Source organism: Strongylocentrotus purpuratus, unplaced genomic scaffold (genome assembly GCF_000002235.5).
Source record: "Strongylocentrotus purpuratus isolate Spur 01 unplaced genomic scaffold, Spur_5.0 spur5_scaffold_2, whole genome shotgun sequence".
NCBI lineage: Eukaryota > Metazoa > Echinodermata > Echinoidea > Camarodonta > Strongylocentrotidae > Strongylocentrotus > Strongylocentrotus purpuratus.
In genome coordinates this window covers 31,510,854-31,533,414 of record NW_022145605.1, presented here as the reverse complement: position 1 = coordinate 31,533,414, position 22,561 = coordinate 31,510,854, and the positions used below count along the sequence as shown (strand labels likewise).

General features: G+C 37.0%; 1 protein-coding gene across 1 annotated transcript; it reads right to left on the bottom strand.

Moving 5' to 3' along the window:
- Window positions 1–872: 872 nt before the first annotated feature.
- Window positions 873–9,818, bottom strand: LOC105441531 (solute carrier family 43 member 3-like). The gene is made up of 9 exons (XM_030992204.1): window positions 9,343–9,818; window positions 8,232–8,355; window positions 7,203–7,295; window positions 5,537–6,044; window positions 4,760–5,062; window positions 3,352–3,468; window positions 2,643–2,832; window positions 1,994–2,117; window positions 873–1,200 (listed from the first exon to the last, which is right to left on the bottom strand). The coding sequence occupies exons 1-9, from the start codon at window positions 9,717–9,719 to the stop codon at window positions 1,057–1,059; spliced, it is 1,980 nt and encodes a 659-aa protein (XP_030848064.1). The 5' UTR covers window positions 9,720–9,818; the 3' UTR covers window positions 873–1,056.
- Between the last annotated feature and the right edge of the window lie 12,743 nt (window positions 9,819–22,561).

Sequence of the window (22,561 nt, the reverse complement as noted above, 5' to 3'; positions counted from 1 at the left end):
TTTTAATATCAGGTTTAGTTTCCATATTCCTCTTTCCCTTTATTCGCACTTATCCGTTTTGTTTAACCATTAATGGCACAATCTTCTCTTTCAATCTTATCATTCTTCTGCGAGGGGTTTACTTCCCCTTCCATTTTCAGCCTCGTGATACCTTTTCTATTTTTTCTTTCCGATTTCCTTTTCCCTGTTTCCATTTTTAAATTTTTGCTTTACATATCACATCTCTACAAACTTTTCACCTCCTCTTATATAGCTTTCATGAACTAACTTATAAATAAATGCAGACACCGCCAGTCGGTGACGCAGACCTGTGTCGGGCAAATAGGGGGACTTTTTGATTTGCACTTTTAGTGGACTGCTACGTCTGACGTCCTTTTAAAGACCGATCGTTCCGTAGGGGGGGGGGGGGGGTAAGGTCACCTTTTTTTGGTCACCCATTACCACAATTTTTTTTTTTGAGGGTTGAGGGTGGGTTTACCTCCAAAACACACCAAACAATTTTTTTTTTTGGGGGGGGGGGGTGGGGGGTCGACCCATAACCCCCCTGGCAGCAAATTACACTTTAGCAGCAGATTATAATCTAGCAGCAGTTTACACTCCAACAGCAGTTTACACTTCAGCAGCAGATCACACTTTAGCAGCAGTTTACAATTTAACCAGTAGCGGATCTAACAAGTAGTATCTCTTATAAAATGACATCCTCTTTCACATAATTACACAATTTAAGGAACAAATATTGAATGATACCTATTGAGAAGCTGTCTTAATTAGAGAGGAGTCAGTTTCGTTACCAGACGTTCAGACTATACATAATCGTAATTACTGATCGTATAGCCGTACGATGAATTTAGGTAGTCTGAACGGGAGGATAGACAAGGGCGATCAAGTAAACCTTGCCACAGGGTGTTCGTTCCTTGCGGGGAGTCGAACCCTAGACCCTCGAATTGAGGGTCAAGTAAATAAACCACTAGTCTACGAGACCTTTCGTAGGTTGTCAGTGTGGTGACGGTCTCGTTGGTGCAACCGGGGTCTTAGTCGAATAAAACGGGGAGAGGGTTAAGCAGCAGTGCCGTTTGTAGTTGGGTCTTCTTCTGGTCTTCTCGATTCCAAGTATCGCTTCTCGCGGTTATTTCCGTAGACATAGATGTATATAGGGTACACCAGACCAACCACGTTGAGAAGCATCATCCCAAAGATCACCTGGAAGGAAAGTAATATTTTGATAACAAAATGACAGATGATATCAAATCTATAGAGCGCATTGATTGTGCAAATAATATTCTACTACACTGCAAGATCCTCTGATGTGCATTACTTACTTTATGGACAACGGACAACGGACAGTGAAAAGAGAAAAGATTTACCTTCATATAGAGATCTAGAAGTTTAATAAGTCGTTTAAAATGTTGCAAGCGGATATGTCGGTTGCAAAACAATATATACGGATAAATAAATTGTGTCAATAATACAAGTAAATGTAGTAGGACGTACATAGAACAAGTAAAAGAAGAATGTAAGCTGTTGAAATGCAGAGCTTGAACCATATTGACCTTCTATAATGAGTAATCTGATTACAACTAATTTTTTTCAAATAAAAAACATTATATTATCTATTTTTTATCAAATTAAGAAACAATAAAGAAAATCTAAGTGAATGGATGATTGGAAATTTCTTCGAAGGATTTTTTTTTTCAGTACAGGGAAAATGGGAGGAGACCTCGCAAGATACGTCACAGAGTTGCCAATTTGTGTTTGATTGATCGTATCTTCAAACAAAATTGCTCTAACGTTCACTTACCTGTTACTCTCATGTTTCTGCTTCTATTAAAAACAACTTAATATCAGCAGGCAACAATCTCCTTTTGACTATCCTCGGGCACTAGTCGGTGGTATTTCTTACTTCCCTTGTCTCTGTATTTTATTTTTTGTTTAACTGCCTGGAAATGAAATCACTAAATAAAATAATAAATATTATAGATATATTTCATCTTACCCATCGGGGATCACCGCCTAATGATTCCTGGATGACAATGAAGAGAGGATACTGTGTAAGGGAGACTAGACCAGCGATGAAGTTTGTAGCTCCGAACACAGTCGGATAAAATCGCATGGGAAAACTATTCAGAAACATAAAATAAATAAAAGACAATAGTAAAATTGATGTCGAAGTCCAAGGTCAAATTCATAGATTTTCAAATAAGTAGACATATAGATTTAATGATGCTTATGAAAACAACTTTAGGTGCACAAAAGCCAGGTTATATTATCCCAAAGTCCAATCGTTCCTTAAAATAATATTGATAAAATGATAATAAACAGGAATAATCGAGGCATCTAGTAATGAGGATAGGACTGGGGGGGGGGGGGGGGGTATTCTATCTTTCGAAAGCACCCCTTTGTCCCTCTCAATTTCTTTATTTCTTCCTTCTCTCTTTCTCTCTCTCTATCGCTCCTTCGATCCCCCTCTCTTTTTGTTCATTTTGCCATTCGATGGGCCGGAGAGGGGAGGGTGCGTCCGCCAGCCCCCCCCCCCCCACCACCACCACCACCTCCTTAGCACTTGTTACATCTCTCATAATTACCATCAAAGATCGATAACAAGTGGAAATCTATGGTATGATCTTCTACCTATAAAGACTTACCTTATTGGTACTATGGCTGCAGATGCAGAATAAAACATGGCTCTGACAGCCGTCAGTGCGACGAAGGTACCGAACTGTACGGGGAGGTTAGGGATCATCAGTAACAAAGACATAACTATGGCTGTACCCGAAGCCACGGCCAGTGGTAGCCAGCTATCTCGCAAGTCCGCATATGGTCCTTTTGTGTCATCTGCTTTTAAAAAAAAAGGAGAGATAAGCACGGTGTGACATGTTAAAGGAGTGAATTATTATGGAAAAAACACTTAAAGAGAAGGTTGACTTCTGGGAGTAGATGAAAAATAATTTGTGAGCGTTATCATTGTATTAGGCAAGGGCGGAAGAACATCAGATACAAAAAAAAATGTTCCCTGAAAAGCATGGCTCTTCAAATGTCTTAATATTCTAAATATAGCATGAACCATCATAAAACTTGGGAATACATTTTCATGTCAAATGTTCGTGTAGTCCCATATAAATTTTACAGTGCTTGCAAAGCTACCATGACTGGGCCAAATTTCTTATCATTTTAATGATTCCAGAACCTTGCAGTACACACCAATACTTATATGCTAGATGATCAACCTTTTCTGATCGATTCCACAACATGAATCCATTTGTCTAACCCAATGTTATATATCTTTGAGAAAAAATATGTCGGGTCACCCCTGAGATATATAAATTGCATGAACTAGTTTGTCAACAATTTTACCTTTCTTCGGAGACTTTTCAGAACGTTGTTTTCGTCGGTCGAAGACATAACCCATAATAGGCGACCCGAACAAACTTCCTATAGTTGCCACAGCTAAGATGTTGGTATAAAAACTTACTATGTAGAAACAAGTAAAAAGAAAGAAAGAACAGCATATTTTAACTTATTCATTACTCTCTCGAAAATACTGAAACTTATGATTAGATATTAATAGGATTTCCGAATGTTTAGAGTGAGCGGTTAATACTAAGTACACGGGCAGATTCAACACCGGTAAGGGGGGGGGGGGGGTCATTTTCTACATGTATAAAAGGGGGTCGGGGCACGTTGCAAGCAACCCATCTACCAGTCAGACACTTCCAGTGCCCTCATCAGGAAGAACAGATTTGATTTGATTTGATTTAGCTTTGAAGCTGATGAGGCCTCCCTGGGTAAACAATATTATTATCATTATTATTAATATTATTATTATTAAACCAGTTACAATCATTAATACACAACTTCGAAAAACCGAGTACATGCAAATGGCTGAAAAACGGGGAAATAACGCACAGTGAATATAGAGCACTTAACGTGCAATATATACAAGACTTTTTATTGATTATGGAGATCCCCTTGGCTATTTATCACCACACTTTCCCGTTTCAATTCAGTCTAAGAATTGGTGACCGGAAATTAGCTTCTGCGACAATTGTTCCAGGGGGGGGGGGGGGGTGGCTCACAAAGACAAAGATCCGAAGTCGAACTCAACTCTAAGTTGGACTTAAATATTATGGAGAGCCATTTGTAGCCTTGAAATAAAATATATTCAAAAGCGAAAATTCAAGTATGTAAGACTTTTTATAAATTCCACATCAAGAACATGAAACCTTCCTGATATAATAGAAAACACGAATGATATGAATCAACATCTTATGCCTTTTAAAAATAAATTTTACAACATATTTTCATAGATGCTAACGGCTTTCCATATTTTTAGAGTCCATCTTAAAGATAACTCTTTAACTTAGGATCTTTGTGAAATAGCCCCTGGCTTTATTTCGTCAGAGGTATAAAGTTGGGGTTGAATTGGGTTTTAGGTTATGTTAAGGGTTATGTTTAGGGTTAGGGCTAGGCATGGTGTCGGGTCTAGGGTTGAATGTATGAATTCGGTCGGTTAGGGTAAGAAAAATGGGCGCGGAACAATAATTGTCGCAAAAAGCAAGCGTCGTACAACCAAAGAACGGGAACCCGTTTCACAAAGTCTTTTTTCAATGACAAGTTACAAAAATCACTGAAAAAAAATCTGCTGATAACCAATCAGAAGCAAGGATTTCAGTTGCTTATAACATAAACTTTCATTTTGTCACTGATGACAAGTTTTGTGTAACGCCTCCCCCAGTACACATGTATATAGTACGTCACCGACCTGTTTCAGTATCGCCATCGGCTAGAAACGTCAACCACGGGTTCATGATCCCGATCACGAAGAAGATCTCCCCTTGAACCGCGATCGTCCAGAACGTCATCAGGAGAAACATGGGCGACCTCAGGACCGACCACGTGGTCGGGAAATCTTCGACTCGCTGGTCTTCGGTCAGCTTATCCCTGGTCGCCCGACGAGCCGCCTTGGAAAGCTCGACGTCGACGCGGACGTCGGCCTCGTTATCGAGCTTCTGACCAGCAATTTTGAGATCGGTTTCGAGAATAGCGTCAAAGTTCCCATCTTGTGCTTAACGCGAAATGAGAAATGGTTTGCGTGAAAATGAATATTCTAAAGTGAATCCTCTAGTAGTTTTGTCAGTGTTAATATTGCACATTACATCACTTTTTTTTGCTCGCATAAATCGTTCTGAATGTATAGTAATGACATGTATCTTCGTCTTCTATCTATTCCTTTATTTATTCATTTTTTATTTTTATTATCATTATTATTATCTTTATTAAAATCATTATTATTATCTTTATTAATATCATTACTATTGATATTGATATTATTACCATTATTGTCATTATCATTATTGTTATTTTCATTATAATTATTATTATTATTATCATCACCACCATCATTATCAAAATGTATATGAATTTCTGCACATAAGTTTATTAATGATCATTGGTTAGTTCAACAAAGTGAATTAACTTTATATGTTACTGCACGTAGCCTATTACTTTACTACCATATAAAGTAAAATCTTAAATGTACCTTGCTCATGATCGTGTTCATATCCTGCGTTATCATGGCACACAACCCTGCCATTCTCCTTCTCATTATCTTTAACATCCTTCGCTAAAATCGATCCCTCCTTCTCTCCAGTCTCCGGTTCTGCAACCGGGGATGCCGCCCTCTTTTCAATAGACACGTCATCCGAGCAAATGTGATTATTCATTATACCATTCTCATTTAAATTTGAATAAAATCCTGACGACATTACACCATCAAATGCGTCATTAACAGTCACGTATTTATTGTTGTTATCCTTCGTCTCTATTGTCGATCCATTTATCGGATTGTCTGGAATTTGGAGGGGCGGCTCCGGGGGTTCATCTTTGTTCTTTGAGCATATTCCATCATCTCGAAGTCGATAGCCTTCAGGTAGGGGCCATGGTATATGGTCGCGAGGAAGGAGGACGGTGTTTATTGTGAAGAAGAGGGTCGAGACGGCCAGGGCGTAGAAAGACGCGCTCATCGATATGCCAGCATCGTACAAGACCTGCAAAAGAGTATTTATAGTAGTAGCAGTAAAAGTAATAATGATACTAATAATGATTTGGTCTTATTTACTCAGCTAGATAACCACGTCAGTAGAAATACTCCTCTTCCTGTGGACCCTGCAATTACCATTACCCCCAGCAATTTCCAAGTAGCCATTTACACCTGGGTGGAGGGTGTCAAAAGCGGATTAATATCTTGCCAAAGGACGCTAAGTGCCGGGCTGGGATTCGAACCCTCAACCCTTAGATTGAGAGTTTAGTTTAGTGAATGAACCAGTACCCCACGACACATCCATACATTTGCTAACATTAACAACCCAACATTAAATGTACAAGTTAGCAGACCCTGAGTACTAATATCTCAATGGCAGAGCTGTGGTCTCATAACAGAAGGTCCCGGGTTCAAAACCAAGTCGATACGCTACTGCCTTTTCTGTAAATCCACATTACCAAGTCACTCGGAGAGGAATTAGGTCCTCTGGTTGCTTACCCACATAGCAGTCTGGTGAAATTAGTAATTATAATTGATCAATCATCAATCAATTAATGTAAAATTGTGTAATTGTAAATACAGAAAAAGAAAGAAATATAAAACTTTAATTCTGATATTAATTAAGTCACCTTAAATTAGTGGGTTGCAAAACTGGTCTACAAAGATGGTTTCAGCAAGTAATAAGTTTCTTGAAAAAGAACACCCAATTAAACTAGCGTAAAATAGCTAGGATTAAAAAAAAAAAAAAAAACAGTCGTAGTTTTGTCGACCTAGAAGAGTTAAAATGCATATTTCAATTTGTATATCTGTATGAGATTGTCTCAACGATAAATGTATCATGAAAATCTGGGGGTGTTTCACAAGGATCCTAAGTTGAACTTATCTCTAAGTTGGATTTAATATTTATGGAAAGCCGTTATCATCTTTAAATATCTTTTGTTAAAGTTATTTTAAAGGCATAAAATGTTGATTCAAATCATTCATATTTTCTACTATCAAGAAGATTTCATGTTCTCGATGTGGAATTTATGAAAAGTTTAAAATATTTTTCGCTTTTGAACATATTTTATTTTAAGGCTACAAATAGTTCTCCATAACTTTTAAGTCCAACTTAGAGTTAAGTTCGACTTAGGATCTTTGTGAAACACCCCTGGTCATATTTTACCTTGATTAACAGTAAAACGCATGCGCTGGAATCGCAGGCCCCGACGATGAGTCCTAGCGATGTTGACTTATACTTCGGAAATAAATTGGATACCTTAAAAGTGAAACAAAAGAAAACAGAAACGTATAATGATAGTGGTATATATGCTTAATACATAATATTTATATGGTGATTCCAATTTTAAAAGAAAATAAGAGATGAGAGAAAGACAATGTTGTATCATATTTCGATATTTGCACCTGTTTTCATGCTTGTATCTGATAATTTCTTCTTCTAAATTTATGCAATGAAGCTTGTGGTAGATTAGCCTTCTGACAATAAAACGAGTAATAAAATGAACTTTTTCTACTACTTCTACTACCACTACTACTAATATTACTGGCAATACCACAAGTACTATACTACTACTACTACTACTACTACTACTACTACTACTACTACTACTACTACTGCCACTACTACTACTACCAATACTTCTAGTACTACCACTACTACTACTACTACTACTACTACTACTACTACTTCTACTACTAATACTGGTAATACCACATCAAATTACTAAAACAGTAACACCTACAACCACTACCATTAATACTTCTTCTGCTTCACTACTACTTTTTCGTCTTCTACTTGTATACAACTAGTACTGCCACTAACACTTCTACTACTAATACTACTACTTCTACTGGCAATACCATATTAATTACTAATAAAACTACTACTACTACTACTACTACTACTACTACTACTACAACTACTACTACTACTACTACTACTACTACTACAACTACTACTACTACTATACTGCTACCCGTGGCGGGTCTAGGATTCACTGGCAGGGGGGGGGGGGGGGGGGTAAAACTTCGAATATTTTGTGACAAGGGAAAACAAATCAGCCTGTGAAAAAAATATTTTCTTCCTCCTCCCCCCTGATTTTTTTCGCCGGGGGAATGGGGGGGGGGGGGGGGGGCTGGACGTGCCCAAGATGTCCCTATAGATCCACCACTGCCTACTTCTAAATCAACATACCTCAAATCCACAAATGCAGATGAAGATCCCTGTAACCGCCATAATAATTGTTCCCGGGAAGAGGAGATCGGGAACAGACGGGGAGCTGAGCGCCATACACAGGTAAGCTATGAATAGGGATACACTACAAAGAAAACGAGAAATTTAATTCGTCACTAAGGACGAATTAGGTGATCTGTCGTGAATTTGATGGAGGTGAATGACCTTTTGACATTAAACAAAAGTGGACACTCTAGGAATCGAACCTACAACCTTTAGCACTGCAGACAAGTGGGTTATCCAATAGATTTTAATATCCCATTGACTACATGCAAATCTGAGAACGGCATAACACGCAAATGAAGAAAAATTCTGACATGTATTGTCGCCTTTAATCGCAATTTTAAACTATAATGACGTCATAAAAATGAAAAATTGTGATCCTAAACTTGTAGAGAATTTTCTCAGCTACAACATATCAACATCTGGAAGGAAATCGATCAATATATACAGAGATACAATAAATTTTCCATAAATTTTTTTTGACGTCGTAATATGCTAATTTCGTATTTTTTTTATATAATTATATTTAATGGCCAAATGAGACATGAAATCATTATCTCCGACTCATACTCTATCTCAAATATGAAAACAAATTGGGGATCCCCAAGCATCCCAAAGAGCTATTATGGAATTTTTATAGGCATGTTTTACCCATATATGCTATTTATTAAAAGACCTCGCGCGCACGGACATTTATCTTGAACGAACACTCATTCGTAATGTTCATAAAGAGATGAACATGGTATCATATTGTTCGGAACAAAAGGGAAATATCAGGATAGAAAACAATGGTGATTTTATGTTGCGTACGGCCATGACAAACGAAAACGCGCGCGAGCACGCGAAATTGCGAAATGCTTAAATATATATATATATATATAATATCTATATATATATTTTTTTTTTTTGGGGGGGGGGGAGATAAAATGGAAATCTATGAAAAATTCATTTAAAGAGCAGAACCATTAAAGATACTGCGATACATTATTTTGCACGTATGAAATGCAATTATGATAATTATATGATCATAATGATGATGTAATAATCAAGATGATTCTGGGTAACCAACCTGAATATGAGACGGGTGATGAGGGTACCTCCTCTTGTAAAGAGAATCCCCGATAAGAGCATACTGCATGGTAACATACTCGATGAAATGGTGTAAATAAGCAACAGTCTGGCATCCTGAGCATCGCATTCGACCACGGCTTCCTCCAACGAATCATCACCTTCAGTCGTCATCGATGCGGGAGACGCTGTCACCAAGGGCGATGTCGACGCGGTGGTCGTGGCGTTGTCGTCGGGTGGTGGGCATAAATCGCTGTAATAACCGAGGTCCTTGAGCACGTAGACGAGAGACGGCCATCCGAAGATGATCGCGGAGTGGAAGAAGTTTTCGACGGCGGCGAAAACGAGCGCCACCGTCTCTGCCTTACAACACCCCATGATCCTTAGACGATCAAGCGAGTAGAAGTAATTGAAACGTGCAGTCACGGAATTCGATGAAGCCTGCCAAATAAAAACAAGTGTTTTCCATAATTATAATGGGGGTGTTATTGGGCAGAATAGGGCCAGTTTGGTGCAGATTGTTCTCCCCCTTTTCCTTTCCTTTCCTTTCCCTTTTTTGAGGGGGGGGGGGGGGGCGCGGCTCCTGTCGCCCCATGTACCCGCGCCTGACTTTTACGGAAATGGTAACAATAAAATGGTGAGGTACAGTATATAACAATTCATGAATCACTGTGTAATCTATTCGCAAACGTGAATTATTTGTATAAGAGTTGCTTTCTTTGTGGGTGACAAGCGCCTCATATTTGCACTCAATATTTTGTAGATCGTTATTTATATATTTATCTTTATATTAGCTCAATTTGGCGATTTGGTCATGCAACTAAATGTTAAAGGAAACCTCACCCCAAGAAATAATGTTTATTCTGAGAGATTTATTGTATTCTTACCCTTTAATCTACAAGAATCCCCACCAAATTGTATAAGAGAGAGAAACAAGCAAGATTAATGTACAGTTTCTCAGCAATAAAAATGGGCATCGCCATTTCCTAAATAGCGTGACTTACTATGCGGGGTCGTTTATTAACTTAACTGTATTTAAATATATGGATGCCTTCTTCTCAGGTGTGTATGGGAAAGATGCATTTAATATACCCTTTGTACTAACAATAGGCCATTGTTGTGATGTAATCAAATTTAATGCACGAATCTTTGTAAGCCATTACATGTTTGTCATACCTAGCAACAATTAATGTAACCAATTCGCATTCTTACTCTTGAAATACAAATATTCGTAACAGAAATTCGTAAAAGTCGTAAAAAACCAACAATATAAAATCACACAAACAAGCACACGCGACTAATACAAACAGGAAAGAACGAATCAATTCATTGATTTCCCTCAAATGAAATTGAACGCCCCGAAAGGCTCCTCAGGCCTACCGTCGGTGTTAATTTGAATGCACGAACATCGAAATTCAATGCACAAAATTTGGAATCGTACGTAAGTTCACGACTTTGTATGCACGTTACATAGTTGTGTGGCCCTGAAAATAAATCGATTGCGGATAACAAAATTTAGAATGCCCTTAACTGAAATCATTTTGACGCTCAGTCAATTTGAATGGTCATCAATTGATTAATCCAAAATAATTTTAATGCCCAGATTTTAGATCTAAAAGACCGATATCGATCGAAAGACGACAGTGCGTGACATTTGAAAGCACCTTCATCGATTTGAGTGATAAAAATATGAAATCCTATATATCCATGGTATATATACCTTTACACCATTGCCTCAGTTCCTCTGTCTCTGCTTGCCTTCTACAACTTGGTGCTAAAGATCACGTAAGCACTCCTTGTAAATGTACCAGGAGATGAACAATTTGAAATAATTTAATTTCTGTCATCATCTACGCTATAATTCAGAGTTCAAAATGCCCCCTTCCTCTAATCTCCCTTTCTTCAGGCGTTGAAATAATTACCATACCGACGTAACACATGGGCGAACAGTAGACTGGATATGTTTGTTTTTTCTACGATGAGGTCACCCCCCTTTGCTTTAAGATAATGATGTTTGCAGTTCTTAAAACGCTTAAAAAAGCGCTCGCCATATCATTGAAAATGGGGAGACTTAATGAACGATCAAAGTCCGTATGCTGTACAAATAGGGACTAAACAGTCTTGACAAATATGAACAGTCGCTTTAACATTGAATTGAAGGGGGCCGGGAGGTTCTCATCGATTAAATCCGCCTACAGTAATAATTGGGGTGTTGGAATTGCTTCATACCCTGAACATCTTTGTAATCGTGTTTAGATAACAATTAAAAGAGAGTCATGTGATGAAAATAAATATCAACGCCCCAAAGGAACATTTTATTGGCACGTGTATCATTAAAGATTAATTCAGTCTGTTTTCAGCCGCTGATTTTTTTTATTGAACTCCCGCTCCGTTATCAATATGACCGCAGTTAAAACGAAGACAGTTCCGCTGTTAAAGGAAACAGCAATTTGGATTGTCATTCAGAACAAGAAGAATTGCGACCCTGTTTACACAAAACTGACGCTTGATAACATGTCCTAAACTTGATCCCAATCACAATGACACTGTTACGACGACTGATCATGGTCACTCGTTGGAGGTTTGAGAAGGTTCAGATTTGGTTATTGGTACGGGGGAAATATATTTTGTGATGTTTTTGTTATTGTTATTGTTATTTTTTTAAATAACAATTTGGAAAAACACATCTGGATCCTGAAAAGGATCGCTATTTAAATCCCCCATATTCGACGAGAAGTAACTGAAAAATTTGGACTAAATCTCTATTCCATTTTATTGTGCGTGGTCCCACATAGCTGTTTCTGTGTTCATCTAGACGAGCATCCAACAGTTTTATCGTTTTGTGAAAACGGCTCCTAACAAGGAAATACTGGGGCGAGAGAAGAGTAGGGCAAGAAACGGTGATTGACATATTTAATTCTTATCGGATCAATTATTGGTTGGTTATTGTTTCCTGCCCATTACCTCTCTCAAACTGGACAATGGTAAAAGATAATTTTCCACAGATGAGTTTACGTTGATAACCAATGTTATATTCTATCGATTTTTAATGAGATGTTCACTGTAAATGCTGAAATTCATTCTTACGAAACAAGAAGTTCAAACAAGTTTCGATTGCCCTCTTTTAAAATAACCTTTCTCTAAAGGAACATTTATTTTAATGGACCATCACTATGGAATCTCCTTCCTAAAGACAGTGCCAGTTGTTTTATTTGATAGATGACATACTTCGAATTAGATGTGTGAGGGGTCGTACGACTTTTTTCACGTTCCTTTTCCCCTATCCATTTTGTTCTCTAGTCTCTTTCTTATTTTTTATATTTGCCCTTTTTTCGCAAAATGAGGAAGAGAGAGAGAGATAGAGAGAGAAGGGGGGCACATGTCCCATGTATTCGGATACTACGTTATCGATCACATGAAAGAGAGAGAGAGAGAGAGAGAGGGAGAGGGAGGGAGAGAGAGAGAGATAGAGAGAGAAGGGGGGGGGCACATGTCCCATGTATTCGTATACTACGTTATCGATCACATGAAAGAGAGAGAGAGAGAGAGAGAGAGAGAGGGAGGGAGGGAGGGAGAGAGAGAGAGAGAAGGGGAGGAGGGGGGGGGGGGGGGCACGTGTCCCATGCATTCGGATGCTACGTTATTAATCATTCGTGATTCCAAATTTGTGACAGCAAGACGATCGCAAAGATTCAAGAAGTAGTACTTCATGGCGATTTCAAGTCTCGGTCGGATGATGCAATATCACGCTCGCATATATTTCAATGTGTGAAATGACCTCAGGTTGATTGTACTTCGGAAGTTTAGAAAATACTCGCAGACAGTGGGGGGGGGGGGGAGGGGGCCTTGCTTGTGGTACGGGAGGGGGGCGAAGATGAGTCATACATTGATGTTTTTTATAAATGGATGAAGACGGGAGATGCCCCTTCTCTCTCCTTTTCCTTCTCTCTCTCTCTCTCTCTCTCTCTCTCTCTTTCTTCTACAACCCACGGTAACAACTCAATACCAATCCTTACACACAAACTGATTATGAATACAACATTTCTTTAAACAAAAAATATAATGGGCAGATATCTGTATATATAATCAGTTACCTGATATTCTTCCATAAATACACGAACGAGTTTCTAAGGCAACAGATAAAAACAATCTCACAAAATCATTCGATTGTTTGGAGCCCTAATGGTGTTGACTCATGATCATGCTAAACAAAGAATAAAGCCCTCGTGGCTCCAAACATACCTCAGTAGTGTAGGATTTCAGATTTCAGGGTCCAGTTTAATACCAACAAAAATTGTGATTAATCGCAATTGATTTCCGATTTATATAAATCGCAATTTAATATATCCATAAGAGATAGGAGACTGCTAATTCATACTCGCGGTTGATATTGAGGACTTGGGATTGTTTTAATAGCAACTATTCATAAGACGGGGCCCTAAACATCTGACGTAGGTTTTAAAGCTACAGTTCTTTATTCCAGTTCCAAATTATTTTGATGGTAGTTGCATAGATTGAAAACCTAGACTATGTTGCAAGTTGCCTTAATTTATTCAAGTTCCAAATTGTTAATGAATTACTTGCGGACTGATTATGGTCTAGGTTGGCAAGCTTTATTACTTTTTTCAATTTCGATTATATTTTTAATTCAGTTTCATGGAATGTTTAAAATGTTGATGGTACATAAGAAATGAACATAATTAATATGCTCGAATATAATTATGTTCAGTCTGTACCTTAATTTATTCAAGTTCCAAATCATGGTGATGTTACTTGCGTACTGATTATGGTCTAGGTTCACAAGCTACATTTTTTTAAAAATTTTAAATATTTTTTTTCAACTACATTTTAAATTCAGTTTTATAAAATTCTTATTATTTCGATGGTACTAAGGACCGAACATAAATAATATGCTCGAATATAATTATGTTCAGTCCGTATGTATCATCAACATTGTAGGAATTTCGTGAAACTGATTTCAAAATACAATTGAAATTTTAACGAAAAAAATTATGGTGTAGGTTTACAAATTATATTATTTTTTTTCGACTCAACACTTTAAATAGGTATATCAAGCTATTACATTTCTTTATTCAAGTAATAAATCATTTCATATTCAATGTCTGCTTTTATAATCTGTCATCGCAACCTAATCAAGGACCGAATAATAGGTCGATGGTCTGATGTATTACTTTGATGATATTACAAACACTACCACAGAAACATGAATGTCATTTAAAGCCCGTCTACACTAGTCTATCCAGGAGGGATTAGACCTCTCTGTAATTTCACTGACATGTGTTTATCTCATCAAATCAGCTATTAACATAAGAAAAAAGGGGATCATGTGAGCAAACGGTCACCGATTATACATGTTTGCTTTATAGAGGGCGCAAGTACACTGTAGCTATTAGTAGTGCAGTGGGGTTTTAACTATTTAGTCCTATGTGCCACACACAAAATAATTTCCCTGTGCCACATTGCGTTTCTCATTACATATTTGTACCCTGAGTATCGAAATTATTCCATTGTTTCCAGTAAATAATGAATTTTACATATTTGTTAAAAGGGCTGACTAGTAGCTAATCGAGATTGGAAGAGGATAATTAAAATCTTTCGTGTTGCTTAAAGTAATCATACTGTTAATTGATGCCAGTTGTTTGGTGGCGATTGGCAACTCCCCCTGCTACTGTATAAATATTTATTCGAAGAAATATAGTTGACCCTATTAGGAGATTCACGATCTGATGTAATGCCTTGAAAATATTTCATTTATTACCACGAAAATATGAATTCTATTTCATTCATGTGACGCTGCTACTATTTAAATATTTGTACATTCTGATCACAATGTCGTTAAACCTGTTTGCACGCAGGTTCGTAAATTGTAATTATGCATACTAAAAAAAAGTTTTTCTTGACGACTCTTTTCCTCCTCACTTTTCATCTTTTTCTTCTTCTTCTTCTTCCTCTTCTTCTTCTTCTCCTTGATCTTCTTCTCCTTCTTCTTCTTCTTCTTCTTCTTCTTCTTCTTCTTCTTCTTCTTCTTCTTCTTCTCCTTCTTCTTCTTCTTCTTCTTATTTCTTTTCTTTACGTGTCCCAAAACGGGAAATTTAAGAGTCACTTTCATTATAATATGTAACAAATTTACAAGAAGAAGAGAAGAGAAGAAGAAGAAGAAGAAGAAGAAGAAGAAGAAGAAGAAGAAGAAGAGGAAGTAGTAGTAGTAGTATTAGTATTAGTAGTAGTAGTCATAAAAGAAGAAGAAGAAGAAGAAGAAGAGGGGGAGAAATTGGAGGTAAAACAAGAGAACCTATAATAAGGACATGTACAACATGGAAAGTGTAGAGTTTGACGACCTTATGATCCAGCGTGACATGACCTAGGTCAAAACACTGGAATTGGGACTTCTGCCTCTATCTCTCTCTCATGTATTCAAACGCTTCAGATAGGTGTCAGTTCTGAACCCGAGCCAGGTATAAACCCTCCCTAGAGTGAATATGTCAATAAATATCTTTTTAATAATTGACAGCCATTTATTTAGATAAATATTAATCTACATCAACCTCAGCACGGGAGGAATGCCCCTTTGGGCTCGTCTGTCCTTCCGTGAAGAAAAGAAAGAAAGAGAAATTTAATACATATAGAACAAATTTTTGTGATGATTTTATGATCATCACATATATACAGACTAGGGGCATTCGGTAGAAGAGAGAGAGAGAGAGAGAAAGAGAGAGAGAGAAAATAAAATATACATGCCAGCATAAAAAATGCGCTCATAAAAAAATGGAATGTAAACTTGATCGTAGGTGTGACACCTCGAATCACCTTCTATTGTTACAAAAGGTCAGTTTGTTGGCTTTATTCCGGTTATCGTTCTTATAGGGCAATGTCGGGCGATGATAAGGTTTAATTGCTTCTCGAGAGAGCTTTGTAATACTCTGAATATATGTCATCAACTAGACTGTGAAGGTCAAAACATATCAGTGAGAATGACAACGCTTGTTTAGGAAAGTCACAGACCCAGTTTTGAGCGTGTGCGGATCTTAGTTCAGGTAAGGATATGTTTTTATGTTTATCTGTTGCAAAACAAAAACAAAATAATTGTAGGAATTTACATCGTGACGGGCACGGTTCTCCCTCGCGGCTAATAAACGTACGGATATCTATCGGGATGACCCGTGTCTGTGTCCATCTCGCTGTCCGTCTGGCCAAAGTGTCCAATTATAATTGCTGATGGTTAGAACTATACTTGGCTTTGATCTCTAGCTCTATAAGCACCTACCGTCAGCTTCTGCTCACTACCAGGACTGTACTGCAAACTTCAGCCGCCGACGGCAACTGAGTGCCCTCCTTCTCGATCCCGTCACAGCAGCAGACATTTGTCATCTGTCCAACAATCAACTACCTCGGTATGTTATCAGTCACCAGTTATCACAATATCTCATTAGCCGTAATAATCATTTTCACTATTGTACATTTCATTTATTTCCCCAATAACAGCAAATAAATTTTACAAAACCTTTCATTCGATAAATTCATTCCAATTAAAATATTAACAAACGAGAAATATACATAATTGTGATATGGTAATCAGAAGATTGTCTCGTTGGGTAATTGTGGAATCTCTCATAAAAAAAATATAAAAAATGATTGCATGAGGCAACTCGTCCAGATTCAGTTGATACATAATGCAACTCAAGACGAAGATTTATAAATCATATATTTTTACAATATTATTGGAATAGAACAAATTGATCAGAATGCGCTTATCTGTTTGTATGACAAATGATTCTCATTGCCCTTTTTTGTAGCAACAATAATTTATCCAGTTGACTTTTGGAGGAGTTGCCCCTTGCTAATTAATCCGAAGTGCTTAGTTAGGTCATTGACCCCTAATGCTGCACACAGTACAGTAATATTGTACATGTCTTATGAATCATCGGCATAGATAATTCAAAGCACAGTTTGCAGAGTTCTTTTCTGATATACAGTGCGTCCCGAAAAAAAACCCCGAGAATTATCGATGTTTTATCAAAATTTAATCACAATTATAATTAAAAGAACTCCATGATGTGATGCTTTAATTGTCTCTGATTGAACCATGGTTTTCGTAGTAGTCGGATCCAACAGGCCAAGCCGGACGGGCGACTTTAATAGTGTGGAAGATATAAGACATCCTGAAGAGCACTGGTGATTTATGAACTATGCTGACTGAACTTGATCCTTAAACCTCCAAAGAACAGTGCAGTATTAAACATCTGTACTGTTTTTTTTCCCCTTCACTTTCTATCTTAAAGAACAAACTTGTAGGTTTATGCTTTTAGATCCAGTTGTTTGTGTCATGTTCTGTCCTATTTCTTCATTCTTACGTCTTGTTGGTTAGATGTAGGCCTTGGTTGGCTTATTTCCCTTATAAGAAATGTATCATTCACATTATGCATACATATGCAAATATACAAATTAGTTATCAAACATACGTCGGTTGGATTTCTTTATTCGAACATAATGGTTCTGTTTGCTCAACACATTTATTTTGTTACAAATCTTAGAAATGCTTTGTTACATTTTGTAGTTTTAGAGATTTTGAGCAGCAGTGAATCTACTTGATCATTGTCCTAGCCTGTTTGGGACTTTCCTTTACAAGGATTGCAGGAAAACCTCGATGTGGCCATACTTGTTCGCAATAGTCCGATATAAGTATGCAAATAAATCCCATATTATTTTGGGTGTATTTTGTGCTTTTATAGGGTGTATCAATAGTATGTAATCAATTTCTTCTAGGACCCGACCCTTAACGTCACGATCCGAAATATATAAATTTGTTAGTAGGTAGTACAAAAGCCATAATGTCTGTCCGACCTACACGTCATGTTAATATGTAATTTTACTCTAATTATTGAAATACATTAACACCCGAATAAAGTCATTCGTAAGGAGGCACTTAACAAAGACGTGTTCATTAAATTTGATGAAATTACGACACTGACACACTGACACCTCCAACAATTCTCTTTTTTGCGACTGGCCCTTTGAACATTTTATCGTCTAGAAACAGCTCGGTTAGCGATTTTCTTCGAAAATACGTGGTTTATTGTCCATATATGAAATGACATGAAAATGAAACCCAACAATTTAAGAGTTGGCGAAATCTTTCAGCGGGAACCATCCTTATCGACAGGGGCAAGTCCACGTATTTATTTGTAATCGATAATTGTGTTAAGAAATTTGCCCTACTAACCGAGTATGAAGTTAAATTGCATTGCTGATGTCACTGCATGTTCATAACTCCATAATAGAACACTAAATTACGAAATACCTCAGGCATTTTCCCTTTTTGTAATGGGTACAATTATACTTTCATATAGTTTATGCCAAATAAAATTGATTCCTCGTTTCACGTCCAACAACAAATGACCACAGTCGCTTTAATAACCTAATCTGTACAGGTACTTGTGGTGGGTACTTTAAAAACACCAACACAATAAAAAGCCCGTCAAACATTTATACCGTTATTTAGTTGTTGTCATCTTTTCACGGCAAATGGCTAATGTGTTTTTATATCCAGGTGTTTCCCTTCATATTCGGTTCGGAAGCGATTTAATCGGGTCATGTAGATAAATTTAAACCATTAGAAATTCTCATTGTTTTATTTGCAAGAAATAAAAATCTGACTCATTCATTCACTCTCCATAACGTCATTTTGAATGGACCTGGTAACATTGTTCAGATGAGAGAAAATGGTGCTAAGGAAACTACTTCAATGCTAGATGTACAATTAAAGATAATCTGAAAGTTTGCCGTGAAAACAGACAAAAAACTGATCTAATCGATTTTGATTCCTCCCAACGATATTATCATAATTTAATTAAATTTTAGGTGAATGTTAATCGTCACAAAGCAATAATTGGCTCTATTTACCATTTCAAACATTTAAGTGTTGACACATTTTTAAAGGTTGGTTTATGTCTTATTTTTCGTGAAAAAACGGTTGGAAATTTTTTTTTAAAAATTGGTCGGGGGAATTTACTGTAGGAGGGTGTCGCACAGTGACGCCTTCAAAGAAAATTATAAATATCTTTGTGGTTTGAAAACATTTTCAGGATTTTTTGCATTGTTAGAGGGTTAGTATAAAGGTAAAACGAATATAATTAATAACATTTCAAACACAAATTACGCAGTTTTCTTTTTAATCAACCGTCAACAATGTTACTGGTCCACTTTCAGTTGCATGTCGCAATACGTTTTCAAAGCATGGATGAACGAATCTTCTCAGCTAGCCACATTAATTTAATGATTAACCCTGCACGCTATATTCTTATCATTGTTGTTTTGCCTGTTTGCGCAGCCAATTCCTGTACACCTGCGAACAACCATAGAATGGTTTTATTTCTTGAGAATTAACCTTGTGATGTAGGACGAAGGTCAAGGTACAAGAAGAATGCAAATCAAATCCTCAGCCAGTAGGCTTATATTTATTTCAAAGTTCCTCTCCTTTATTTAAAGTCAATGGTACGGTGGTAATAAAGTCCCACATTGTCCGTTAATAATAAGGGAGTTTACAGATACAATCTGCGCATGGGCAGATAAAGGTCATTTGTACCAAAAAGGTAAAACCCACAGAGATGAATACTGGATATGCGCTCATGAAAGTTATGTAACATTATTCATTCATGCATCAACGGTACATTCTATGATAGGCAGGTGGAAGTATTCTTTTCAAGAGGGCAAACAAAAGGTATTCATGAAGCACATCTAGGACTTTGGCAGTTATTATTCTAATATGCTCAAAGTGGAACTTCTCCATGTGTAAAAGATCTGTGGATATTTGGGGTCATTTGTACCATGTGCTATCTGTAAACTCCCTTATTGACCACTGTCGCTCTAATAACCTAATCTGTACAGGTACTTGTGGTGGGTACTTTAAAAACACCAACACAATAAAAAGCCCGCCAAACATTTATACCGTTATTTAGTTGTTGTCATCTTTTCACGGCAAATGGCTAATGTGTTTTTATATCCAGGTGTTTCCCTTCATATTCGGTTCGGAAGCGATTTAATCGGGTCATGTAGATAAATTTAAACCATTAGAAATTCTCATTGTTTTATTTGCAAGAAATAAAAATCTGACTCATTCATTCACTCTCCATAACGTCATTTTAAATGGACCCGGTAACATTGTTCAGATGAGAGAAAATGGTGCTAAGGAAATTACTTCAATGCTAAATGTACAATTAAAGATAATCTGAAAGTTTGCCGTGAAAACAGACAAAAAACTGATCTAAATGATTTTTGATTCCTCCCAACGATGTTATCATAATTTAATTAAATTTTAGGTGAATGTTAATCGTCACAAAGCAATAATTGGCTCTATTTACCATTTCAAACATTTAAGTGTTGACACATTTTTAAAGGTTGGTTTATGTCTTATTTTTCGTGGAAAAACGGTTGGAAATTTTTTTTTAAAAATTGGTCGGGGGAATTTACTGTAGGAGGGTGTCGCACAGTGACGCCTTCAAAGAAAATTATAAATATCTTTGTGGTTTGAAAACATTTTCAGGATTTTTTGCATTGTTAGAGGGTTAGTATAAAGGTAGAACGAATATAATTAGTAACATTTCAAACACAAATTACGGAGTTTTTTTTTAATCAACCGTCAACAATGTTACTGGTCCACTTTCAGTTGCATGTCGCAATACGTTTTCAAAGCGTGGATGCATAGATCTTCTCAGCTAGCCACATTAATTTGATGATTAACCCTGCACGCAGCCAATTCCTGTACACCTGCCAACAACCATAGAATATTTTTATTTCTTGAGAATTAACCTTGTGATGTAGGATGAAGGTCAAGGTACAAGAAGGATGCAAATCAAATCCTCAGCCAGTAGGCTTATTTCAAAGTTCATCTCCCTTTAATATTTAAAGTCCAAGGTACGGTGGTAATAGAGTCCCACATTGACCGTTAATTGATACACACATTTCTCACTCAAGTGTGGCGATTAGATTCTCCTCAATACGGAGAAACCCAAATCAAAGCCTGCATGTTATTTCATTGTTAAAGATTATGTTTCTGACTTTTCTGAGCAATATCAATAGACAGAAGCTTAAAACAGTGGTGGATCCAAACTTCCTTTGTGGGGTCAAGTCAAGGCCCCAAGGGAGGGGTTAAAAGCCTGTAAGGTCGTCCAAGCAAAAACAAGTCGGACAATAATAATACAAATAGTCATATGATATTAATAATAGTTATAATAATTATAATGATACTGATGATGACGATGATGTCGATGATAATAATAATAGGGAAAAAATATAAGTAATAATAATAATAATAATAATAATATTTAAGTAGAAGAAGAAGACGATAAGGAAGAAGAAAGAAAGAAAGAAAGAAAAAGAGAAAGAAAGAAAGGGAGGAGAAGAAGAAGATAACCGATTTTTAGTTAACAATTTTTAAAAGTTGCGTACAACTTGAAATTGCAAAAGGATTTTTTCTTAAATCAAGTACAACAACTAGAAACGACAGAATTTGGGGCTTTTTAATCTGGGAATTTGGATCCCAAAATATATTGTCATCCCGTCAAGCCTGTAATAGTTGAATCACCGGGGAATAGTGTGACTGTTTAAATCATTGGCAAGGGTTATCAATTCAACTGTTTAACCCCCAGTGCCCTCAAACGAACGACCCCTCCAGGTTACACCCATTTACCCCATCTCACCCATGAATAAATAATAATAATTAACAACATTTGTATAGCGCTTATCACAAAATATGTCTCTAAGCGCTCAAGAAAAATAGAAAGAGAAGGAATTACAGCCAAATATTAAGTTATACATAATAGATAGTGGACAATCGAGGAGGCTGCATATGCAAATGAAAAAGGCTATTTAACAAAAAAGTAGGTTTTTAACATGGATTTGAATTTGTCTGTTGAATCTGCTTGTTTTATACATTGAGGTAAATTGTTCCAGAGTTGAGGGGATGCTGCATAAAAAGTTCGGGAACCATAAGACTGGGTATTGGTGGCAGGAACTATTAAGAGTGATTTCTTGTTTGCGGGAGGGTAAGTATTCTGATATCAGCCTTTGAAGGTAGACTGGAGCTGTTTTTGTCAAACATTGGAAAGTCAGCAAGAGGATCTTAAAATCAATTCGTTCCCGGACTCTTAGCATGTGAAGCTCCCTAAACAGTGGAGTGATGGACTCACGTGAACGACGCTTTG

What these genes read in the sequence shown, in the direction of transcription:
- LOC105441531 (XM_030992204.1), bottom strand. Translation starts at nt 9,719, where the DNA reads ATGGGGTGTTGTAAGGCAGAGACGGTGGCGCTCGTTTTCGCCGCCGTC. An exon ending in TGAACACGATCATGAGCAAG is followed by an intron (nt 5,063 to 5,536) that starts GTACATTTAAGA and finishes TTTCGCGTTAAG; the next exon opens with CACAAGATGGGAACTTTGAC. An exon ending in TGAAAAGTCTCCGAAGAAAG is followed by an intron (nt 2,833 to 3,351) that starts GTAAAATTGTTG and finishes TTTTAAAAGCAG; the next exon opens with ATGACACAAAAGGACCATAT.